This window comes from Thalassophryne amazonica, chromosome 8 (genome assembly GCF_902500255.1).
Source record: "Thalassophryne amazonica chromosome 8, fThaAma1.1, whole genome shotgun sequence".
In the NCBI taxonomy this organism is placed as follows: domain Eukaryota; kingdom Metazoa; phylum Chordata; class Actinopteri; order Batrachoidiformes; family Batrachoididae; genus Thalassophryne; species Thalassophryne amazonica.
Window position 1 is genome coordinate 28450949 of NC_047110.1, and position 22869 is coordinate 28473817.

At 40.3% G+C, this 22869-nt stretch overlaps 1 protein-coding gene across 2 annotated transcripts in view; it reads left to right on the forward strand.

The window, feature by feature from the left end:
• Window positions 1-22869, forward strand: part of rassf9 (Ras association domain family member 9) — a 64092-nt gene continuing 41223 nt past the window's right edge. Inside the window, exon 1 of one of the 2 annotated variants that reach the window (XM_034175905.1) lies at window positions 1-169. In XM_034175905.1, the coding sequence (XP_034031796.1) occupies window positions 123-169 (47 nt within the window). In that variant the 5' untranslated portion in view covers window positions 1-122. Of the gene's footprint in view, window positions 170-4449; window positions 4593-22869 lie in introns of those variants that run through there. The other variant, XM_034175904.1, reaches the window with a different exon arrangement.

Here is a 22869-nt window from a genome sequence, read left to right on the forward strand (position 1 = left end):
CCTGCTGGAACGGGACGGACAGTTTTTCTTGTGATAGTTTCACAGTTTCTCTGAAACAAAGTGTTGTCGCGACTGTAAAACGCTCCGGATTGTTGCTCTTTTTACTTTGGCGCTTTTGAGACATGGCTCCGTTTGGCAGAAACTTCATCAAAGCTCGACTGAAAAACAGGTAAGAGACACAGAAGTTTGAACTTTTCCTCTGTGTTACTGAACGACGCAGTTAGACATCATTATTTAAAACATTGTTTTTGACCTGTAGAAATAAAACAACAGCCAAGATAAAGACATTAAAGCCTAAGATACCTCTGAGCTAACACGTTTCTCTTATCAGCCTTTTCTATTTAAAAAAAAAAAACATACTTTATATGCTAATCCTAGAGTTTGGCAGATTTGATTTTCTTATATAATGATAGAGTTTAATTTTCCTGTTTATTTTTACAACAAGCAGTGTATTTACTTATGTGTATTTAAGGGTGTACAGACCCCTTAACTGTAGGCTTTATTTTTATTTTAATCACGTTTGAAAGATGAAAATTCTTGATCTGTCCAGCAGGTGGCAGCATGGCACACAATATGTTGTTTCTTCCAAAACTTTTGTAATGCCCATATTTCAGTGTTTTGAGTTTGTTGTGTGACTAATCTGCATTCCGCACGAAAAGTTTTGGTATACTCAGGCGACACAGGGATATTGTGGTTAGCACTGCTGCCTCACAGGAAGAAGGTCGTGGGATCTCTTCCCACCTGGTCCTTTCTGTGTGGAGGTTGTATGTTCTCCTCTTGTCTGCTTGGGTTTTCTTGCAGGTATTCTGGTTTTCTCCCACCTTCGAAACATGGTCAGTAGGTGTGTGAATAAGCCTTTTCACACTCTGGGAATGCGCATGCAGCACCAGATTGGTTCAAAGGTTAAGAGGTGTAAAAACGTAAACAGACGCTCGGTCGGTTAGTGACAGCATCAGTCGAACAACTGTCTAGATTCATAATAAACATATTTTTACAGATGCTTACAAGGAGTGAAAATGCAGCTGTTTTACCAAGCTATTACAATATAAAAATTATAAATAATTACCTTTGAGATTATCAAAGCTTTCTCCACCTCGTGAAGCGCTGTGCTTCCAGAGTGATTAGTGACGGATTTATCAGACAATTTCTGAGAGCAAGTGATTAATCCGCCACCAAATAATTACTTTATATAACGCAGCATCCAGCAGCACACAGTGCAGTAGCCTGGCGAATTGTGCGGCAGTGCGCTGGTTAAATGCGCGGTAGTACCATCGAGTCATGCCACTCTTATCATCCAGTCAGCCAGACTCGAGTTTGGATATCAGGTCTCTGGGAATGATTTGCCGTTGTCATCTTTTAAAAGGGCAGCGTAATCTGTCGCCTTGGTCTGTTGTGATACAAATCAGTGTGTTTTATCCCACTTGTGTTCATTATTCATTGATCCAAATCACAGGCACATGTGTCTATCAGCCTAATAAATGATATGCAGAGGTATGGGCCAGGCAGTTACTTCATGATTATTTACTAGAGACACCATTCAGTGGCCATTCACCAATCAGATCCATGATTAATTTAATTTTATTCTTCACAAATAATTTATTTCACACTTTCAGAAATACAAACATAGTGCACAAGATTTATAGAAGTCTGCAAAGCGAAACAGTGATCAGCTGATTCTATGCTTACGAATAGCCACTGTCTGGGTCGGCAGTGGGTCGAGTCGGGCAAACCCTGAAATTTCAGTTTGTGTGCAGCATAATCTTCAGTTTTTCTTCTTTGGACACCAATACCATGTTTTCACAAAAATCTTTCAATGAATAAACACTCCAACGGGAAAAATAATCAAAGTCTCTGTCATTCTCACTGCCCACACAGTCAGTCATGATGCCTCGACACTGCAGTTTACACCTCTTGCTCTTTGACCTCGCGAGTGAGACCCGCAAGAGAGCGAGAGTGTGAAAAGGCTTATAAATGTGAAATGTACAAGGAACCTGTTGTTAATGGCCTCATTGCCCACTCCTTGTGTCTCCTTGTCACGTGTACATGAAATAAACACAATAACAACGTCTATAAACCCAGATACAGTAATATATTCATGAGACTTTTAGGCACAATATAAAAATAATTTATGTTGCGATGTTAATGGTGTTGTACGTGTGCAGCGGTTAAAGTGCGTCTCAATGCAGTTCTCAGTGTTACTGAGATCTCGCAGCGCGGCGACCTCTCCAAGGTTTTGCAGGATTTGAAACGTCAATTATCAACTATCAACTATCCGACTTTTTTATTTTTTGCAAAAACCATATGGATTTGAATCACGCGCGCTTGCATCAGCCAAGCTTGAACCTTTGTGAGCATGCGTGAGTTTTTTCATGCCTGTCAGTTGCGTCATTCGCCTGTGAGCAGGCTTTGTGTGAGCAGTGGTCCACCCCCCTCGTCGGATTTTTTTTTGCGAGTAAAATGTCTGAACGATTTGGAGCTTTGCTGCATCAAATTTTTCCAGAAACTGTGAGAGACAGCCAGGCGTGTGGTGCGGCGGCACAGGAAAAACACCTCCGTGTTGATAACCATTTGTAAAATCCAGGCGGCTTTTGATGGCTTTCAGTGGAGTGAGTATATGAGAAATTGTTTAACAGCTGGACATGTTCCAACTTGTCCTTAAGGCTTCCAACGGAGGTGTTTTTCCTGTGGCGGAGCGTTGCAGCGGCTGCGAGCCGACGCTGCAATCCGTCGCTGCAATCCGTCGCTGCAATCCGTCCGCACGTCTTGCATTAAAAAAATCTCCTTTAACAGTGGAATATCCAGATAAAATGCTGAAACCGACTTCTTCTGAAACTTCCCTGTCCTCTCACGACGTCCTGGATCAATACAGCCTGAAATTTGGAGGTTTTCAGTTTGAAACAGGCTGACGACGGCGCCTGAGAGCGCTGCACGACATCTCGCTCCGTGTGAAGTCCTTAAAGTGACAGTATCACCTCAAAATCTCTCATCAGCTGTTAAAATTTTCACCGAAAACCAGCTTAATTTTTCGAACCGTGTCCACTTCGATGTGTCTCACAGGTTTAGAAAACATTTTGATCAAACAAAGCGCCAGTCTCTCAGCAACTTCTCAGACAAAGGAATTCCGACGAGGGGCTGGACGACTCCTCCCACAAGGAGTGCTCACAGGCAAATGACGTCACCGACAGGCGTGGAAAAACTCACACATGCGCACGAGGGTTCAAGCATGTCTGATGTAAAAACATATGAATGAAATCCATATGGTTTTTGAAAAAAATAAAAAGGACCTATACTTTATTGACAGACCTCGTATATATATATATATATATATATATATATATATATATATATATATATATAATATATATATATATATATATATATATATATATATACGAGGTCTATTAGAAAAGTATCCAACCTTATTATTTTTTTCAAAAACCATATGGATTTGAATCACGTGTGATTACATCAGACATACTTGAACCCTCGTGGGCATGCAAGAGTTTTTTCACGCCTGTCAACAGCGCCTGGAAGCGCTGCGTGACGTCCTGTTCTGTGGGAAGTCTTTAAACCGACAGAAACACCCCATAATCTCTCATCAGCCGTTAAACTTTTCACCGAAAACCAGCTTAATTTCTCGAATAGTGTCCACTCGGATATTCCTCACAGGTCCAGAAAAAATTTTGATAAAGCAACGCGCGCCGTCTCGAGCAGCGTGTGAAACAAAGGAATTCAGCCGAGAGGGCGGGACCACATCTCACTCAAGGCCTGCCCACAGGGAAATGAAGTCACCGACACTCGTGAAAAAACTCACGCATGCGCACGAGGGTTCAAGCATGATTGGTGTAATCGCACGTCATTCAAATCCATATAGTTAAAAAAAAAAAGGGGTCGGTTTATTATCTAATAGACCTCATATATATATATATATATATATATATATATATATATATATATATATATATATATATATATATATATATATATATATATATATATCGATCTTTGAATGTGTGAATTGATCTGTGGGAATTAAAATGGGAATCGATTTAAAATCGGCGAATTGATCTGTTCAACCCAGCAATAGTTAATGGTATACAAATGTGAATATGTTGTGACAACTTTTGAGTCCCCTAAAACCAAAAGAGAACAGGTATAGGTGTTGAAATAGCTGTTACAACTATACCCAGTCTCCCCTATTTGCGCATGCTTTGCTTATTTCAAGGGGAATTTTTTTTTTTTTTTTATATATATGTTCGTGTGTTACTCCTTAAAGCCCAGTTTATGTACTCACAATTTTTCGCATTTACAGAAATTCGTACTTTTTTCTTTTGTCGGCTGACTTTGATGTGCGTCACGTTGTGTGTTTTTTTTTGTTTTTTTTTTTTTCCTGAGTCTTGGCAGGTGGGGGGGTAAATCCCCTCCCTGCTGGAACGGGACGGACAGTTTTTCTTGTGATAGTTTCACAGTTTCTCTGAAACAAAGTGTTGTCGCGACTGTAAAACGCTCCGGATTGTTGCTCTTTTTACTTTGGCGCTTTGAGACATGGCTCCGTTTGGCAGAAACTTCATCAAAGCTCGACTGAAAAACAGGTAAGAGACACAGAAGTTTGAACTTTTCCTCTGTGTTTACTGAACGACGCAGTTAGACATCATTATTTAAAACATTGTTTTTGACCTGTAGAAATAAAACAACAGCCAAGATAAAGACATTAAAGCCTAAGATACCTCTGAGCTAACACGTTTCTCTTATCAGCCTTTTCTATTTAAAAAAAAAAAACATACTTTATATGCTAATCCTAGAGTTTGGCAGATTTGATTTTCTTATATAATGATAGAGTTTAATTTTCCTGTTTATTTTTACAACAAGCAGTGTATTTACTTATGTGTATTTAAGGGTGTACAGACCCCTTAACTGTAGGCTTTATTTTTATTTTAATCACGTTTGAAAGATGAAAATTCTTGATCTGTCCAGCAGGTGGCAGCACGGCACACAATATGTTGTTTCTTCCAAAACTTTTGTAATGCCCATATTTCAGTGTTTTGAGTTTGTTGTGTGACTAATCTGCATTCCGCACGAAAAGTTTTGGTATACTCAGGCGACACAGGGATATTGTGGTTAGCACTGCTGCCTCACAGGAAGAAGGTCGTGGGATCTCTTCCCACCTGGTCCTTTCTGTGTGGAGGTTGTATGTTCTCCTCTTGTCTGCTTGGGTTTTCTTGCAGGTATTCTGGTTTTCTCCCACCTTCGAAACATGGTCAGTAGGTGTGTGAATAAGCCTTTTCACACTCTGGGAATGCGCATGCAGCACCAGATTGGTTCAAAGGTTAAGAGGTGTAAAAACGTAAACAGACGCTCGGTCGGTTAGTGACAGCATCAGTCGAACAACTGTCTAGATTCATAATAAACATATTTTTACAGATGCTTACAAGGAGTGAAAATGCAGCTGTTTTACCAAGCTATTACAATATAAAAATTATAAATAATTACCTTTGAGATTATCAAAGCTTTCTCCACCTCGTGAAGCGCTGTGCTTCCAGAGTGATTAGTGACGGATTTATCAGACAATTTCTGAGAGCAAGTGATTAATCCGCCACCAAATAATTACTTTATATAACGCAGCATCCAGCAGCACACAGTGCAGTAGCCTGGCGAATTGTGCGGCAGTGCGCTGGTTAAATGCGCGGTAGTACCATCGAGTCATGCCACTCTTATCATCCAGTCAGCCAGACTCGAGTTTGGATATCAGGTCTCTGGGAATGATTTGCCGTTGTCATCTTTTAAAAGGGCAGCGTAATCTGTCGCCTTGGTCTGTTGTGATACAAATCAGTGTGTTTTATCCCACTTGTGTTCATTATTCATTGATCCAAATCACAGGCACATGTGTCTATCAGCCTAATAAATGATATGCAGAGGTATGGGCCAGGCAGTTACTTCATGATTATTTACTAGAGACACCATTCAGTGGCCATTCACCAATCAGATCCATGATTAATTTAATTTTATTCTTCACAAATAATTTATTTCACACTTTCAGAAATACAAACATAGTGCACAAGATTTATAGAAGTCTGCAAAGCGAAACAGTGATCAGCTGATTCTATGCTTACGAATAGCCACTGTCTGGGTCGGCAGTGGGTCGAGTCGGGCAAACCCTGAAATTTCAGTTTGTGTGCAGCATAATCTTCAGTTTTTCTTCTTTGGACACCAATACCATGTTTTCACAAAAATCTTTCAATGAATAAACACTCCAACGGGAAAAATAATCAAAGTCTCTGTCATTCTCACTACCCACACAGTCAGTCATGATGCCTCGACACTGCAGTTTACACCTCTTGCTCTTTGACCTCGCGAGTGAGACCCGCAAGAGAGCGAGAGTGTGAAAAGGCTTATAAATGTGAAATGTACAAGGAACCTGTTGTTAATGGCCTCATTGCCCACTCCTTGTGTCTGTACACTGAGGACCACACTGGAAATAAGTGTTTTTATACTTTAAGGTGTTATCATCTGTTATTTACAGGTATGAATTTTACCAAATATATCCATTGCATACTGAAACTAGAAGCAGTGTTTAAGCTAACTCAGTGTCCGCATGATCAGCTGCCTGCTGTTGTGGAGGGGTGTCTGTTTTGTTTGGAGTATTTTATTACAAACACCTGGAATAATATGGCTTGTTGTGTAGTGAAAGGTCCTAACAGATCACCTAATACGAGGTCTATTAGAAAAGTATCCGACCTTATTATTTTTTTCAAAAACCATATGGATTTGAATCACGTGTGATTGCGTCAGACAAGCTTGAACCCTCGTGCGCATGCATGAGTTTTTCCACGCCTGTCGGTTGCGTCATTCGCCTGTGAGCAGGCTTTGAGTGAGGAGTGGTCCACCCCCTCGGTGGATTTTCATTGTCAGGAAATGGCGGAATGATTTGGGCTTTTTTTCCATCAGAATTTTTTCAGAAACTGTTAGAGACTGGCAGCTGGAAACCATTAGAAAAATTGATCTGGCTTTTGGTGAAAATGTTACGGGCTTGGTAGAGAATAAGGAGTGTTACTGTCGCTTTAATGACGGCCCCCAGCGGCTGTGGGGCGCGCCGCGCTCTGAAGCCGCCATCAACAGGCTGAACGACCATTTCATTTCTAAACGAATGGCTGTCTGGATCCGTGACCATCATGTGCCATTTCTCTGGTTATCACAAGAGCTGGACATCAACCATTTTCCGGCAGATTTCACTTTTAACAAGAGATTCTGTCATGGAAATCCGAGCAGAGGCTTCGCGTCACAATGGATTCGCTACTGGAGCGAGACAAAACCACCTCCATTTTGGTCTCACAGGACAGCTTTGAGATGGCGTTCAGACAGCTGTCGGTGGTTTTTCCACCGAATTCCTCCGCACGTCTGTCTCAATGTGCCGAAAAAGTGCTGATGTCCACGTCTTCTGCAATTCCTGTGCTAGTCAGACGACGTCCCGGATAAAACACATCATCCAGTTTGTAAATGAATGGCACATTCCACTGTTACAGGTGTTTTTGTCATGGAAAGAGGATCGGAGGCTTTGCACGTCGCGGCGGTGCCGCATGGTGCACAGCAACGCTGTGATGAAGCCTCACGGGACATGTTCTGGCATGTCCAGGCACATCCACAATTTCTCGGATAATCACTCAATGGAAAAACCACCGACAGCTGTCTGAACGCCATCTCAAAGCCGTCCTGTGAGACCAAAACGGAGGTGGTTTTGTCTCGCTCCAGTAGTGAATCCATCGTGACGCGCGAAGCCTCCGCTCAGCTTTCCATGACAAAATCTCTTGTTAAAAGTGAAATCTGCCGGAAAATGGTTGATGTCCAGCTCTTGTGATAACCAGAGAAATGGCACACGATGGTCACGGATCCAGACAGCCATCCGTTTAGAAATGAAATGGTCGTTCAGCCTGTCGATGGTGGCTTCAAAGCGCGGCGCGCCCCACAGCCGCTGGGGGCCGTCCTTAAAGCGACAGTAACACTCCTTATTCTCTACCAAGCCCGTAACATTTTCACCGAAAGCCAGATAAATTTTTCTAATGGTTTCCAGCTGCCAGTCTCTAACAGTTTCTGAAAAAATTCTGATGGAATAAAAGCCCAAATCATTCTGCCATTTCCTGACAATGAAAATCCGCCGAGGGGGTGGACCACTCCTCACTCAAAGCCTGCTCACAGGTGAATGATGCAACCGACAGGCGTGGAAAAACTTACGCATGCGCACGAGGGTTCAAGCTTGTCTGACGCAATCACACGTGATTCAAATCCATATGGTTTTTGAAAAAAAATAATAAGGTCGGATACTTTTCTAATAGACCTCGTACAGCTCTGCCGCAATGCTCACACTGAGTGAAATTCTTGTGATATTTATTGTTCTACAGCAGTATCACTTTAAGGAGATATCAGTAACCTGATCTTCGCACTGGGTGAAATTCTCATATTTATTGATCTACAGCTGTTGCGCTTTTAGGAGCTATTGGTAACCTGATCCGTCAAGATCCATTAATGCACAATTGGTTAGAAAATAAGTAGCTCTTAACTTTTAATGTTTACACCAAAGCCAGTCATTAGAACCACTGTCATTAGAACCATTAGAACCATCATTAGAACCACAGTCGTTAGAACCAAAGTCAGTCATTAGAACCAGCTAAGCTAACAGGCTAACTGAAGTTAGCCTGTTAGCTTAGCTTGTTTCGACCAGAGGTTTGCACTTGAAGGTAGTGACATGTTTAGACTTCTTTCATCATACACTGAGCCAGCCCTGCATAAAGAGGTGGAGCTGTGGCTCCCCTTTACGTTAATCATGAATCAGAGCTCTTGCTTCTGCCAACATGGTGATGCCCAGACACATGCTTCATTTTGGCTATTCCGGGTCTCTGTAGAAAATCTATGGGTAACATTTGTCCAGTACATATACCATCTATGGTTCTACCCATCATTTAATTCATTTTGATTTCCCACTCTTGTGTGTTTTCCATCTCATATTTGGTGATGTTGTGGGCACCATGTTTCTTCTCATGGTTTGTAACTTAAGCTGTTAGCTCAAGTAAAGGCAGACAGCACTCCAGCAGGTGGCAGACACATCTACAGTATATTACATATGATAAACAAGATAAATTTTTTCAATTGATCTGGTGCAAATTTGAATTAGGTTGTCCTTATTTTATGCCCTTATTTGCAGATGATATCATTTATTGGTTTTAAGTTATTGTTTAGACAAGCTGGTTGGGGTGGAATAACCCTCTCAACTACCCCTACAACATGTGAGTACAAGAGCTACACTCTTACCAGTCCTGGGAATTTAGGGGTCGAAATAGTACGTGCATGTGCTAGTTTGTGCACGTATTATTTGAGTGGTGCATGTAATTTTATACTCCACTAGCACTGGTGCAAGTAACTTATCCAAGTTTTATCAACTATAAGCACCAGTAGAATGAACCAATAAAGGAAAAAATAAGGAACAAAACAATTTCCAGTGTGTTGTCTTCGTCTTCCCTGCGTTTTATGACTCTCACACACGGAGCGAGTTGCTGTGCTCTATTTGTTGTGTTCGCACACGCACATGTAAAGAAAGATTTAAAGAAAAAAAAACTGGCTGCAGTTCCTCTCTCTCTGCCCTCAAACTCTGTCATCGTGTTATAAACCAGTCACCATTTGTTTTATTATACATCTGTGTAGTTAATAAAATTATCTTAATAGACGATTAGTTTGCGCACGCACATGAAAAAAACGAGCGCACAATATAATAAAACGTGTGCACAATATCATAAAACGTGAGCACAATATCATAAAATGTGCACACATTCTCTCCACATGCAAAACATTTTGCGATGACACTTCCAGGGCTCCGTAATTCCTCGCTCTCTCTCCCTTCAAACTCTGTCATAATTGTGTTATAAGCCAGTCACCATTTGTTTTATTATACATCTGTGTAGTTAATAAATAAAATAATCTTCACGGACGATTCGTTCGCACGCGCACATGAAAAACAAAACTGTCTGCTGCCGCTGCTCTCCCCTCAAACTCTCTCCAGAGAGGAAGAGTCACACATCAGAGGAGGAGTTTTAAGGATGGTATAAGACTGACTTTTGGTTATGCAAGTAACTTTTTTGGTGCAAGTAATTTTTTTGTTACTAGCATCAGTGCAAGTAGGTTACAAAATGTATTTCGACCCCTCGAATTCATCCCGTGATCCTCAACCTGTGGATCTGGGCCCTTCCTGGGCACAGTTTGCTTGTGGGCAAATCTAAAGACCAACACAATTGAAATTAAATAAATCATCTGGTTGTACAGACCTTTCAAGACTCAACAAAGCAAGGTGTATTCTTGCAATCCATTTGTCATATAAACAGATTTGTTTTGTCATTGGATATAACATAATCAGATTCCACAGGAGTTTAGTCAAATTATATCAATAAGAGTGCTTAAAATGGTATAGCTGTCTATGTCCTCGGACAAGATCCTTCATCAAAATTGTGTCAGTCCACCCATCTGTAAGTAGGCAGTGGGACTGTGGAGCTAATTTCTGTTGGACAGGCATCACATGCAGGGGATGGTGAAACTATGGTATCTGGGGATAAGCACCAGCACCAGTGACCCTCGGGTCTATATACAAATTACTTCTATAGTGTGGTGTGAAGTTTCAGCAAATGGCTTTGTCTTTAAAATGTAAAGCCCCCGTCACACATAGCAAGCATGTGCCGGAACCATGCCTGACACAGCAAATATTGCCATAATCCGACACAGTCAGGAGGAAAAGAGCAGTGGCCAGCAGTGTCGGAGCAAAGACAGATTGCCCCGTCCACACCTGTCAGATCACATCCAGAGCATATGTAGGCGACACAGACTGCTGTCAGATGGCCATAAAAGGCGCTGCAGACTGACGATCTCCAAATGTCTGGATGGCAAACACGGGACCAGAGCGCTGTGTTCCTTACGTGCATGTGCGCGCGAGTCTGTGTGCGGCGCATGTGCGCTCCACGCACGCGCGTAGGGCTGCAATTATCACTCAGCAATGTGTGTGTATGTGTGTGTGTGTGTGTATATATGCATAACGCTGCATGGGCCACTAAGCGCACATGGGGTGCGTGTGCGTGCCAATGGACAACTTCACTCAAAGTTTGCTGGCAGTTGGCCATGCAGTCCCTCAGACGCAGCGCCTTGCCAGAGAACTTTCTTTTTCTGCTCTACATGTGGAGGGACTATTGACCCAGCGGCCGGCTGCTGTCTCTGCACAGTGTGAGGGGCTCTCAGACCGGGCGAGTCACAGCTCTGTCCCCGGCTACATTGACAAACAGCAGAAGTCCACTCTTTCTTCTGTGTTTCCCTCAGACTCACACTGAGTGTTTGACTTTTTAATTTTTGCCTTTTTGGGCAACACACAACACTTCATAAACACGGTAACTTAAATAAAATAATAATAAAAAATGACTGCAAGGCTGCATGTTCAACCTCCAGCTGAAATGCAACTGTTGAATTGCAGAGAAAGAGGGATTTAAAAAAAAATCACACAGGGACCCAGTCCATAAACCTTTATATAAAAAAAAAAAAACTTACATTTTACAAGTTGGGGAAAACAAAACAGAAAGCCACATCCCATTTCAGCAAAATGCCAGCACTTTGGCGCAGTGTTGTTTAAAAATGCAGAAGTACTTTTTATCCGATTACTCGATTAATTGCCAGAATAATCGATAGAATACTCGATTACTAAAATAATCGATAGCTGCAGCCCTAGTCAAGTCTTTGGCTCGACTTTGGCTGAGCTCCTGAAACCAGGAAAGATCTAAAACTTGTAAAATGTGATATATAATATATAAATGATTACCCAGGAAAACAGAAAGGGATACACTAAATTTGACAATCTCCATGATGACACAATGACATTGTGCCATTGCTTAGGGAGAGCCCTGGACTGTTGATGTTAAAAACACAAAGGTACTTTTTATCCAATTAAATGGTAAATGGACTGCATTTATATTGTGCTTTTCCATCTGCATCAGACGCTCAAAGCGCTTTACAAATTATGCCTCACATTCACCCCGATGTCAGGGTGCTGCCATAGAAGGCACTGACTACACACCGGGAGCAACTAGGGGATTAAAGACCTTGATTAATTGCCAGAATAATCAATAGAATACTCGATTACTAAAATAATCGATAGCTGCAGCCCTAGTTCCAAGCACGTGTGCTGAATGCAAAATGGCGAGGACAACATCATGCTTGTAATATGACCATCGAGTGCTGATTGACTGTCTACTTTTTTACATTCCCATTCCCTTGTGTGAGATTTCACACAAGGAGGGTGACATTTGAGGAAACAAGTTATTTTAGCCGCTGATAAATTGAGACTTCATCAGCAAGTCTAATTTTTTTTAAATAAATACAACACTAATATTTACAGCTTTGTGAAATGTTTTGTCATATATCTCCTGCATCACTGTTTCTGCAACTCATGCTGATGGTTACAGCCTGGTCATGTTTGTCACAAATTTGTTGTGTCCATCACCAGTCTGTTAGACCTGATACCATTGTCACAAACTGCTGGCAAGTCTCACACACATACGTGTGATTTCTCAGTTTTTTATTTTTAATAATTTGCAAAAATCTTAAAACTTTATTCACATTGTCATTATGGGGTATGGTGTGTAGAATTTTGAGAAAAAAAAATCCATTTTGGAATAAGGTTGTAAGATAACAAAATGTGGATAAGTGAAATGCTGTGAATACTTTCTGGATGCACCGTACACAAACAGAGACATACCGTTTTAGTGTCAGCCATGCCAGAGACCAATGAAAATGCATAGTTGCACTTAACTGATTTTTAAAAACTTATCGTCATATAAAACTGAGATAAGATGCAAATCATTATAGACACATTACACACTGCAACATCAGATCATCAGATGCACTTTAGACATTGTGCTGCAGAGACATGTTGTTCTGTTTTTTTTTCTTTTTTTTTCTGTTAAACGCTGGTAATGCTGGTACAATCAAACTGGCATTTGGACCAAAAAACTTTGGAGCTGCATATCAGTTTATTTCTGTATAGATCACTGCCATCAATATATGACTATAGCAGAATTTTTTGGTCTGGTTACTACGTGAGATTATAAAACCTTTCTGTATCTGTGGAATTTACTTTATTGCAGCATTCATTGATCTTTTGTTTGGGTTTTTTGTGTGTGGTTTTTTCGGGTGGCGGGGGGGGGGGGGGGGGTGTTGGTCTCCCAGGTTGAACTACTACCTGCATGGTGAGACAGCGTCAGCTACATTTTAGCCACGTTGCGTTTCTCTGTACGTAATCCAGCGGAAAGGTGCCTCAGTGCTGAGGACCCCAGGGGCTACAGATGGGATGACCACATTTCACCTGGCTGCAGCAGATAGATGGGTATTTTTGAGAGGAGGGGATGGACTGGTTGTCTGCCTCTTTGTTTGTCATCTAGGCCCCAAAGCAGTTCTGTGCTGTTGTGAATGTAATGACATGTGCCATGAGCCAAACAACCATTTGAAAACCATAAAGACGCTGTTGAGGTGCTAGATCATTGACGACCCAGGATTTATTACTTTCCAACCTTCAGGATTGTAAACCACGTGACGGGTCACTGTGGATTCTTTCTGTGTCACTTTGAGAGTCCATAATCTTTGCAAAAAAAAAAAAAAAACTCGTAGCAGTGTTGTAACTTAAATGACCATTATTCTGTTGATCAACAAACAAGTTCAGCTCTACTGTGGAGCACAAATTACTTTATAATTCTGTTTCACCTGAAACCTTGGAAAGCATTCTCAGTCCAGCGTGACAGAGATCCTGTTATCAACACTTGTGGAATTTGTTTAAGCAATTTCCTTTAGTCGTCAAGTTGGAATTTTAATGGCTCCAGCTGGGCTTTGGCCAAATCAATGAAAAAAAAAAGTGAAACTTCACAGTTTGTTACAAGTTATGTTCTACGGAGCCCGCCTAGGGACATGGTGGTTAATTTTTTTTTGGCCAGATTATTGCAGTACTTTTGCTTTCCCTTGCAATATTATTACGTTCCCTTACAATACTTTTGTGTTCCCTGCAATATTATTGCGTTCCCTTACAATACTTTTGTGTTCCCTTGCAATATTGTTGCGTTCCCTTACAATACTTTTGTGTTCTCTTGCAATATTATTGCATTCCCTCACAATACTTTTGCATTCCCTCGCAATATTATTGCGTTCCCTTACAATAACTTTGAGTCCATATTTCCAGCCTGGCAACACACAGGTTTGTTGAATCGTTTGGTTGGATTGTACATCATGGATAACCAGAACTTGATTGTTTTACTTTAACCTGGGGCTCACATACAATAATATACTGGAGGCTTTGTCTGTGAGACACAATGTGATTATGTGCATGAAGACTCTGACGTGTATTTTAAAGAAAAATGGTCTGTTTCAGCGGAGACACAGTATGATGCACTAGAAGATGCCATGCGCTTTATTTGGGGGGAACTCTAAGGCTCTGGAAGCCTCCATGGCTACCGAGTTATGCATGCCAGATGCTGTTGTATAAATAAACTATATTTCATATGCAGAGTTTGTCTTTTAGAATAAATAGTTGTGTGCCTTAAGGGCACCAAAATCTGAAAAGTTTGGTGCCCCTCAGAAAAGTTCGGTACCAAACCTACCGCTACGCAGCATAGCGGCAAAGCAACTAGGGGGGTCTGGGGGCATGCCCCCCACAAAATTTAGATATAAAAGGATGCAAATTGTGCATTCTGGTGATATCTGGGGCAGTTTTGGGGTGAAATTATGGAAGAACAAAAAACGAAAGAGATCCGCACAGCCAGTTAGCTCCCAAACAAGCCTTTAATAACACACCAAAGGTGACGTTTCGGGCCTCGCCCTTCATCAGACAGGATGAAATTATGGAAGGGAATTTTTGTGTTTTTGGAGTAATATTTTCTGAAATTTTGAAATTTTCTAACCTTGTCAGAAGCTGAGATGACCCCATGCCAATGTGCACAGGCAGATTGGCGTGGGGTCATCTCAGCTGCCGATGTTTTATTAAACATCCAGCCCATTAACAATCATGGCTGCCATAAGTGTTGATTACACTTGTTGTGATTACAGAAAATCTATTAGCAGTCATCATGGTCATCTGCCATTCTCTGCAGCACTTCAAGGTGTTCTTCCTCAGAATCAGAATTAAGCTCAGAATCTAAGGCAGCTCTTCCCTCAAAAACTCTGTCATAATTGTGTTTATAAACCAGTCACCATTTGCTTTTATTATACATCTGTGTAGTTAATAAATAAAATAATCTTCACGGATGATTTGCTCGCGCGCGCACGTTGAGAAATAAAAAAAATCCTCTCTGCTGGCTGCTGTTTGCTCTTCCATCAAAAACGCTCCATTTGATCTGTGTATAATAAAACGCGGCATTACATAGAGAAGAACATTTTTTGATGACGTTATGTGTATGTGTCGGTCTCAGAAAGTCAAATTCTGCGCAAATTTTGTCCAAATTTGATAGATTTCTGTACAGTTATGAAATAAAAAAAGGTGGATTCCAGTTGGGCATGCAAGTCTAAAGAGTTATGTGCCCGCCCCCAAAGTAGGGTGCCACGGGTTCCCGGGTAACCGCTAAAATCGAACCCTGTTCATATGGAGTCTTACAGCTGTGGAAGTTGTAGCAACTTACTCCCTCATCTCACAGGATCCCATTCTTCTTATGAATCCTGTTGCTGTCTGCTGTGTGTGTGCGTGTGTGCTGTGTGCGCATATGCGTTCAGTCTTCCCCCACCTGATTCCACTCACTGTGTGCTCTGATAGGCATGAGTTTTAATATGATACTAGGTTACTGCGAGGGAACGCAAAAGTATTGTGAGGGAACGCAATAATATTGTGAGGGAACCCAAAAGTATTGTGAGGGAACGCAATAATCTGCCCCCCCCCCCCCCCCCCCCCCAAAAAAAAAAAATAACCACCATGTCCCTAGGCGGGCTCCGTAATGTTATGTTATGTTGTACAGAAATTTTATTTTGATTCTTAACTGCAGACCTTTGTTATTGAGAGTTGGTAAACGGTACATTTCCTTTGATGTTTTGAGGACATGAGCGAGCCAGTCCTGTGCAGAACTCAAAATATTTTGGGTTCACTCAGAAATAATTCAGATTTTGTGCTAAATTAAAGCTTTGGTAGAGGGGCACCAGTAGTAGAATGGACATACAGTATATTCACATGAATTATCTTTGATCACTTCAAACACTCTGACCGAAGCTGTCTCCAGTCTTATTTTATTTTTATTATGTTGTGTAGTAATTATTGCCCTTGTGCCTATAATTATGTCAAGTGCTGAGATCTGTAGATAAGTTAAATGCAGAATCCACAGATTGAACTTCGTGCTGAGACATTGAACTTGAGGTTTGACAAGCATGAAAACATGAAACTGACTTGGAGAATTCATCAAAAAAACAAGAAAAAGCCATGTGCCTCGAAAATAAAAGATAAATGTGATGATTACAGCTGACAGCTTTTGTTTGTTGACAGAAAGAGTAGCTCCTTGATTTGGGTCTGCATCAAATATGTCTGACTATATGAAGATGCTTAGTCTTCAAAACAGGTTGAAACAAGAACAGCATTTTTGAAACAGAATTAACATTACTGCATGTTTGTAGGTCTGTTTTCTTTGTTTTTTTTTTATAATACAGTAGTGCCATTTACATCATCCCTGTCAAAATGTATATTTCATTAAAACAAATCCAAGTCCTCACTTGGAGGACTGACAGGTTTCACCAAGATCAATACATTGCTGTTAGGGGATTTCCACTGGGAATGGTTTTGCTCACCTGCATGCCTGTGTGTGTCTTCTGTCATTCATCCATCCATCCATCCATCTGCCCATTCAGCCATCCATTCTGCACATGTCCACTGGTTGGAGACCAATATGTGGATAAAAACTAGGGAATGTACTGTATAATGACTCATCTGGTCTCAATACTGACTCACCAATTCCTGTCTATTTACTGGGACTCTGCTCTTCGCCTTTTGGCTGTCTTTTGAGCTACCGGTCATTGCAATCACTTTACTCCATATGTATGTGGTTGATATTAATTGCAACATTTTTATTGCTGCATATACAGAAGTCCCTTATATTGCATTTTTCTTTTATTTATTTTGTTTTTGTTAGTAAAGTCACAGAGGGTTGCCCCACAGAGTCTGGTCTGCTTCAGGTTCCTTCTTATTATTAAGAATACCCGAGAGAGTTTTTTCCTGACGAGTGTTGCTAACGTGCTTGCACAAGGGGTGGGTAAATTTTAAGGCAAAGGCTATACGCCCAACCGTTGGGCAAATAAATATAAAGTCCTACCTTATTCGCCCAACCGTTGGGTAGATAAGTCATACATTGAACGTTACATGCACAACCGTTGGGCAGATAAATATAATGTCTTATCTTATTTGCCCAACCGTGATCGTGTATTTGACACGTTTTGTGCATCTAAACTACGTTTTTTACACCACTTTTTAAGGCTCTATTGTGGCGTATGTTTGACACATTTAATGGTGCCGTCTTTAATTACTGTGAAAACACCGCAGTGGATGAAAACAGACAAACTTCATAAGCATTTTGAACGGAAGCCTGTTAACGACGACGAAACAGTTTTTGAACAAAATGCTGCTTCTTGGCTGTAAGATGGTGTTAGTTTGACACTGTTCCCTGGGTGTGATGAGCCAAACAGAACCGCTTTAGATCACAGCTCCTCCGCGGGCTGCAAACTCTCCCGCAGCCGGTGAGAAAATATCCGCCTTTTTTCCCTCCCACGTTGAAACCGGAAGTGAGCTTACAAGCGCGCTCATTGGTCGGTTGTGGTTGGGCGTATATGCTTGCGTATTTACTTTATTGACCCAACGGTTGGGCGTATAGCCACTCTCAAATTTTTAAACCCTACCCATGTTTAATGCATTGGGGTGACTTATCCTGTTATTTGGCACTGCATAAATAAATTGAATTGCAAGAATTAACCATTTCTCTATCTATTTATAAAATAAATAAAATTGACGTCCAGTTATGTTGTGAAATGACTGGAGTTATAACATCAAATATTTCACTACTGCAGACCTGGTTGACTTTCAAACTGTGCAGACAAAAAAAAAAATTAGTTGCCACAAAATATTAAAAAAAAATGTTCACGGTTAGAAGAGAGGTGTTATACTTTAAGGCGTTCACTTGATTTTAAAAACACAAGGGTGAGCATTCAATTATATTATATTATATTATATTAAAAGTATGCATGCTTTTATTTAGTAAGTTCAATGTAATGGGCTTTTCGCACTGAATACGTCAGACGCGTCAAATGCGTCAAAAATCTGTCTAAAAAGCATTATTCTCAATGAGACGCATTGCTTTTTAGATGCCACAGATGCGTTGCAGTTTTCTGAAGAAAAATCCTTCAAAATGTTTTTTGTTGTTGTTTTTACCTCAGAATTTCTGATTACTGTTAAAAAAGTTTAGAACACTTGTACTTTAAAATAGATAAATAAATTAATAAATGATTCTTTAGAAACCTTTCATCAGTAAATTAAAACCACCTGTTATTTCAGATTAGATAATTTCTTGTTTAACACAAGGAACCTTGGACATTTATTTTTAGACAAATAAAATAACATGGAAATTTTTACATTTTTTAAGTCTGGTAGATTATTTATATCTCATTTCAACCAGAAAAACAGACACTGTAAATAAATACAAATGTTTATTATAAATGCAACAGGAAATAATTTAACAATGACTACAGTGTGATTGTAAAGTAGGATTTCTGTGACATAAACCTCATGATGATTTTATAGTCATTTCAACTTGTAATTTCGCCTAAATATGTAATTGCCTTTAATGTTGTTATCAGGACAGAGTCATTTCTAAAATATGAATTTGAGTGCAATAAATGGAGAGCTTCTACCTGTGCAAATATCTTTTGACTTTGATTCGTGGACATTTTTAATGATCCGTTCATTTATTGTTAAAATATAAAATGAAACAGCTTTTTAAAAAATAATAAAATAGTGGCTGTTGAAAGAGCCTTTTATTTAGAAGCAGGTGATGTTATGCTGGATTCTCTGGACCAGATGAAGGTCTCCTGCAGTTTTGAACTCTGGTGGTGTTGCTGAAGAGCAGAGAAGTTTTCTTTCGACTGAACTTCGTGGTGTTCAGCTCATCAATGGAAGTTTGGTTGTCTGCACAGCAAATGTTCCTGATTGGGACAAATAAAAATACTTCTTTAAATATAAAGAAACACTAAACAGTTTATATATAAAAAGGGGGGAAAAACGCCAGAAAAAATAAGTTATTTAAAGTTGAGCTTTTGTGGTGTCTGAAAAAAGCTGTAGCTTTATTTGGTAAGAATAAAAAAGACTGAACCATTTACAAATTAAAGTGTTCACTCAGATCAGCTGTGCTAAAAGGCTACACTAACGTTAGCGATCATTAAATCTTTACAGCAGTTCAGTCAACGTCACCTTTTAGTTTTACATTATTCTCACCTGGATAAAGCTGCAGAACTAAACTCCGTTGGGCAAACTGGGACTTCGCATATATCCAAAAAGTGGGAGATTTCGGACTGAGTAGATTTGCTCCATCACCCCGGCTGCCTGCCTTGGTCTGTGCAGTGATGATCTTGAAGGCTGGCTTCTCCGTGCGGGTCAGCCCGCTGTCATGGTTCGATCGATATCCCAAGTCGTCAGTCCTTCCTCAGTCGGTGTCACTCCGAAAAGTTGCTGAAAAAAAGCTTCTCCCAGCAGGCTGATGGGAGAATCGTTCTACTGCTGTTTTTTAAAGCTTTTTTCTGGTTCAGGTGACCCAAATTCAAGATGGCGATCGCTGAACTTTTTTCAGGTTATGGAAACAGCCAAAGTTACGAAGCGACGCATCTGATGTCACACGTCGGATGCGTCAGATGCGTTGGAAACGAATCCGACGGATTGGGAAGCGTTGACGGATTGGCCTGACGTATTCAGTGTGAAAGGCCCATAAATTCATAATATAATTGTAAATGCATTAAAAATACATGGATGACACAAGAAAGCAAAAACTCTTATTTCCATTGTGGCCCATTTAAAAATCAAATGACAAAATAGAAGTAATAATCAAATAAAATAATAATTATAATGATAATAATAGTGTGCATATGACAACAACCTAAACAATTTATATATACATTAAGCCCGTAAAATAACTTTAAAATTATGTAATTAACAGGAAATAAAAGGGTTGAGTTCTTCTAAAAATTGTTGACGTATACATTCTAAAAACATTCTGGACTCACGCCATTTCAACTCATTATAGAAACTTTGCGTAATTTATTACCACCCTTTAAAAATGTCATCTTTTTTATAAACACTACCCAATCTACAGCCCATGGATCCCCATGGGCAACATGCTAGCTATTGTTTATATATAGTTTATTTTATTTTGTGATTTGATTCCTGGGACAGCCCTATATAAATAGTTTTTATTAATCATTGATTTTCTGTACCTGCTTGTGTCTTGGTGGGGCTGGAGCCTATCCCAGCAGTAATAGAGAATGAGACAGGATACACCCTGGGCAGGACACCAGTCTATCACATGCTCACATATAGACTCATTTACACTCACACCTATGGTTAGGCCTGGGTATCAATCAAAAAATTTTGATACTGGTACCAATTCCAATACCTTCACTTCAATACCGGTTCCTGAACGATACTTTTTTCTATACCAATTTTAGATACCAATTTTATAAGATCAATTCTAACAAAAAGAAAATTACATTACACATAGTACAAATCTTGAGTTTTATTTTTCAGCTTTGGTAATTTTCCACTCCAAGCAATTTTCTTACAGAAAAAATAAACAAATAATTTCCAGTGCAAAAGAACACTTGAAAACAGTGTAGCATTGAAAGCACTCCAACACAAAAGCGTTGCCTTTCATACATTTTGGCAGGATTGTCTCTCCATACCTCTGGATGTCTCATTTTGGGAGGGACATAAACGTTTTGATCGATTGCAGTTTATTGTTTGTATTACAACATTTGGAAAGAGGTGTCATTTGATTGAAATGGTGATTCACTTTGAAGTTATTAATTCCGACCGGAGTCTATCTTTCTAACGTGACGGCAGAGAGCGGCGCATCATTTGGTGCCTTCAGAACTGAACGGAGGACGATTTTCGTTTCTTTCTCGAAACAAGACAGCAGTCCCAGTTAGTGACTTTAATCTGCATAAAAGTGACTCATGAGGCATGTTTCGATACTTGGTACTACCAAATCATTTCGGTCGGTGCCACAAAAGAACCGAAATTTGGTACCCAGTCCTACCTACGCTCAATTTAAAATTTCCATCTCACCTATCCTGCATATCTTTGGAAGTTGGAGGAACCGGAGCACCCGGAGGGAACCCACATGAACACAAAAAGGGCTAGGTGTGAAGCGATCCCAGGACCTCCTTGGTGTGAGGCAACAGTACTAACTACTAACAGTGTCATGTTGACACAGATCTGTGAACTCAGTTAAAAGAAAAACATTTTTTAAATTGAGCCTGCTTTCTAAATGGCCGTGCATGAGGGTATAGTGCACACTGCACTCCAGCTCTTAAAGCAGATGACAGATGAAACTCTGAATTGTTTTTTTTTTTTATGCTGAAAACATGACCATGATTAATTAAGTGAACAAACTCTCTTGTGCCTCGCCCTGTGTTTTATGGTCAGATTACTTTCCCCCTAACTAGCAAAATGCAACTGAACACAACCCAGTGGTTCTCCCAGAATCTTTTTCAGGCCCAGTGGTACTAACCCCCCCCCCCCAACAAAAGCAATATTTTTAATATTAAATATTACCCAAATACTTGGATCACTCAGATTCAGCATCAGTAACGATATGGGTGCAAACCATATCCTTAGTTTAAGTCATCTCACAGACAGATCTCAGGGTGCATGTGCAACACACTTTCTCCTCTTCCTCTAAAGTTTAAGTCACTCTGACACCCTGGTAAAACACGTTCACACAAAAGGGGATTGTGCCAGATGTGGCCCGCAGGGCGCCAATTAGTAACCCTCCTTCAGGCACAACACAGTGGCAGACTTGCTGTCCCACAGTCCATCATTCAGACTACATTAAGAATCATAAATTTTAATGTTATTTTTTTAATGGAACTTTTGCAGAAAACAGGAGTTTTAACCAATGGATAGCATGAACGATGGGTGTGTTTTATTAAAACAACAACAACAACAAAAACAACGTGAGCACTGCACATGTGGAGGTGGAGATTAATATCCAACTTTTTTGTCAATACTCATTAAAATTGGTGGAGTAGATGTCAGATTCTGACACTTGACGCCTTCTATTGAAAGTACTGACTGCACTGATGCAAACCACAATGGGAGTGTTTCATGTTAGGACGCTGTCAGGTGACCGCCAGCAAGATTTAAATAATAATAATACAACTGTTACCACATTTTCAAACCTTGACAAAAATGACATTTAGTCCATAAAGATGGTTCTATGTGAACAAATACCAGAAACAAAGATCTCTGAATGCCCTGAACTGATTAACATCCACATTAAAGGATATTTGGCTGTATTTTTTGTTGTCAGCCTGCTAGTCCTGTAATACTGTTGGGGAAACAACCCACCCCAAATGTACTTGTGCTGTGTGCCATATACGAGGGCCATATGCGAGCCGACGCTGCAATCCGCCCGCACGTCTTTCATTAAAAAAAATCTCCTTTAACAGTGGAATATCCGGATAAAATGCTGAAACCGACTTCTTCTGAAACTTCTCTGTTCTCTCACGAAGTCCTGGATCAATAGAGCCTGAAATGCGACGTCTCGCACCGTGGGAAGTCCTTAAAGCGACAGTATCACC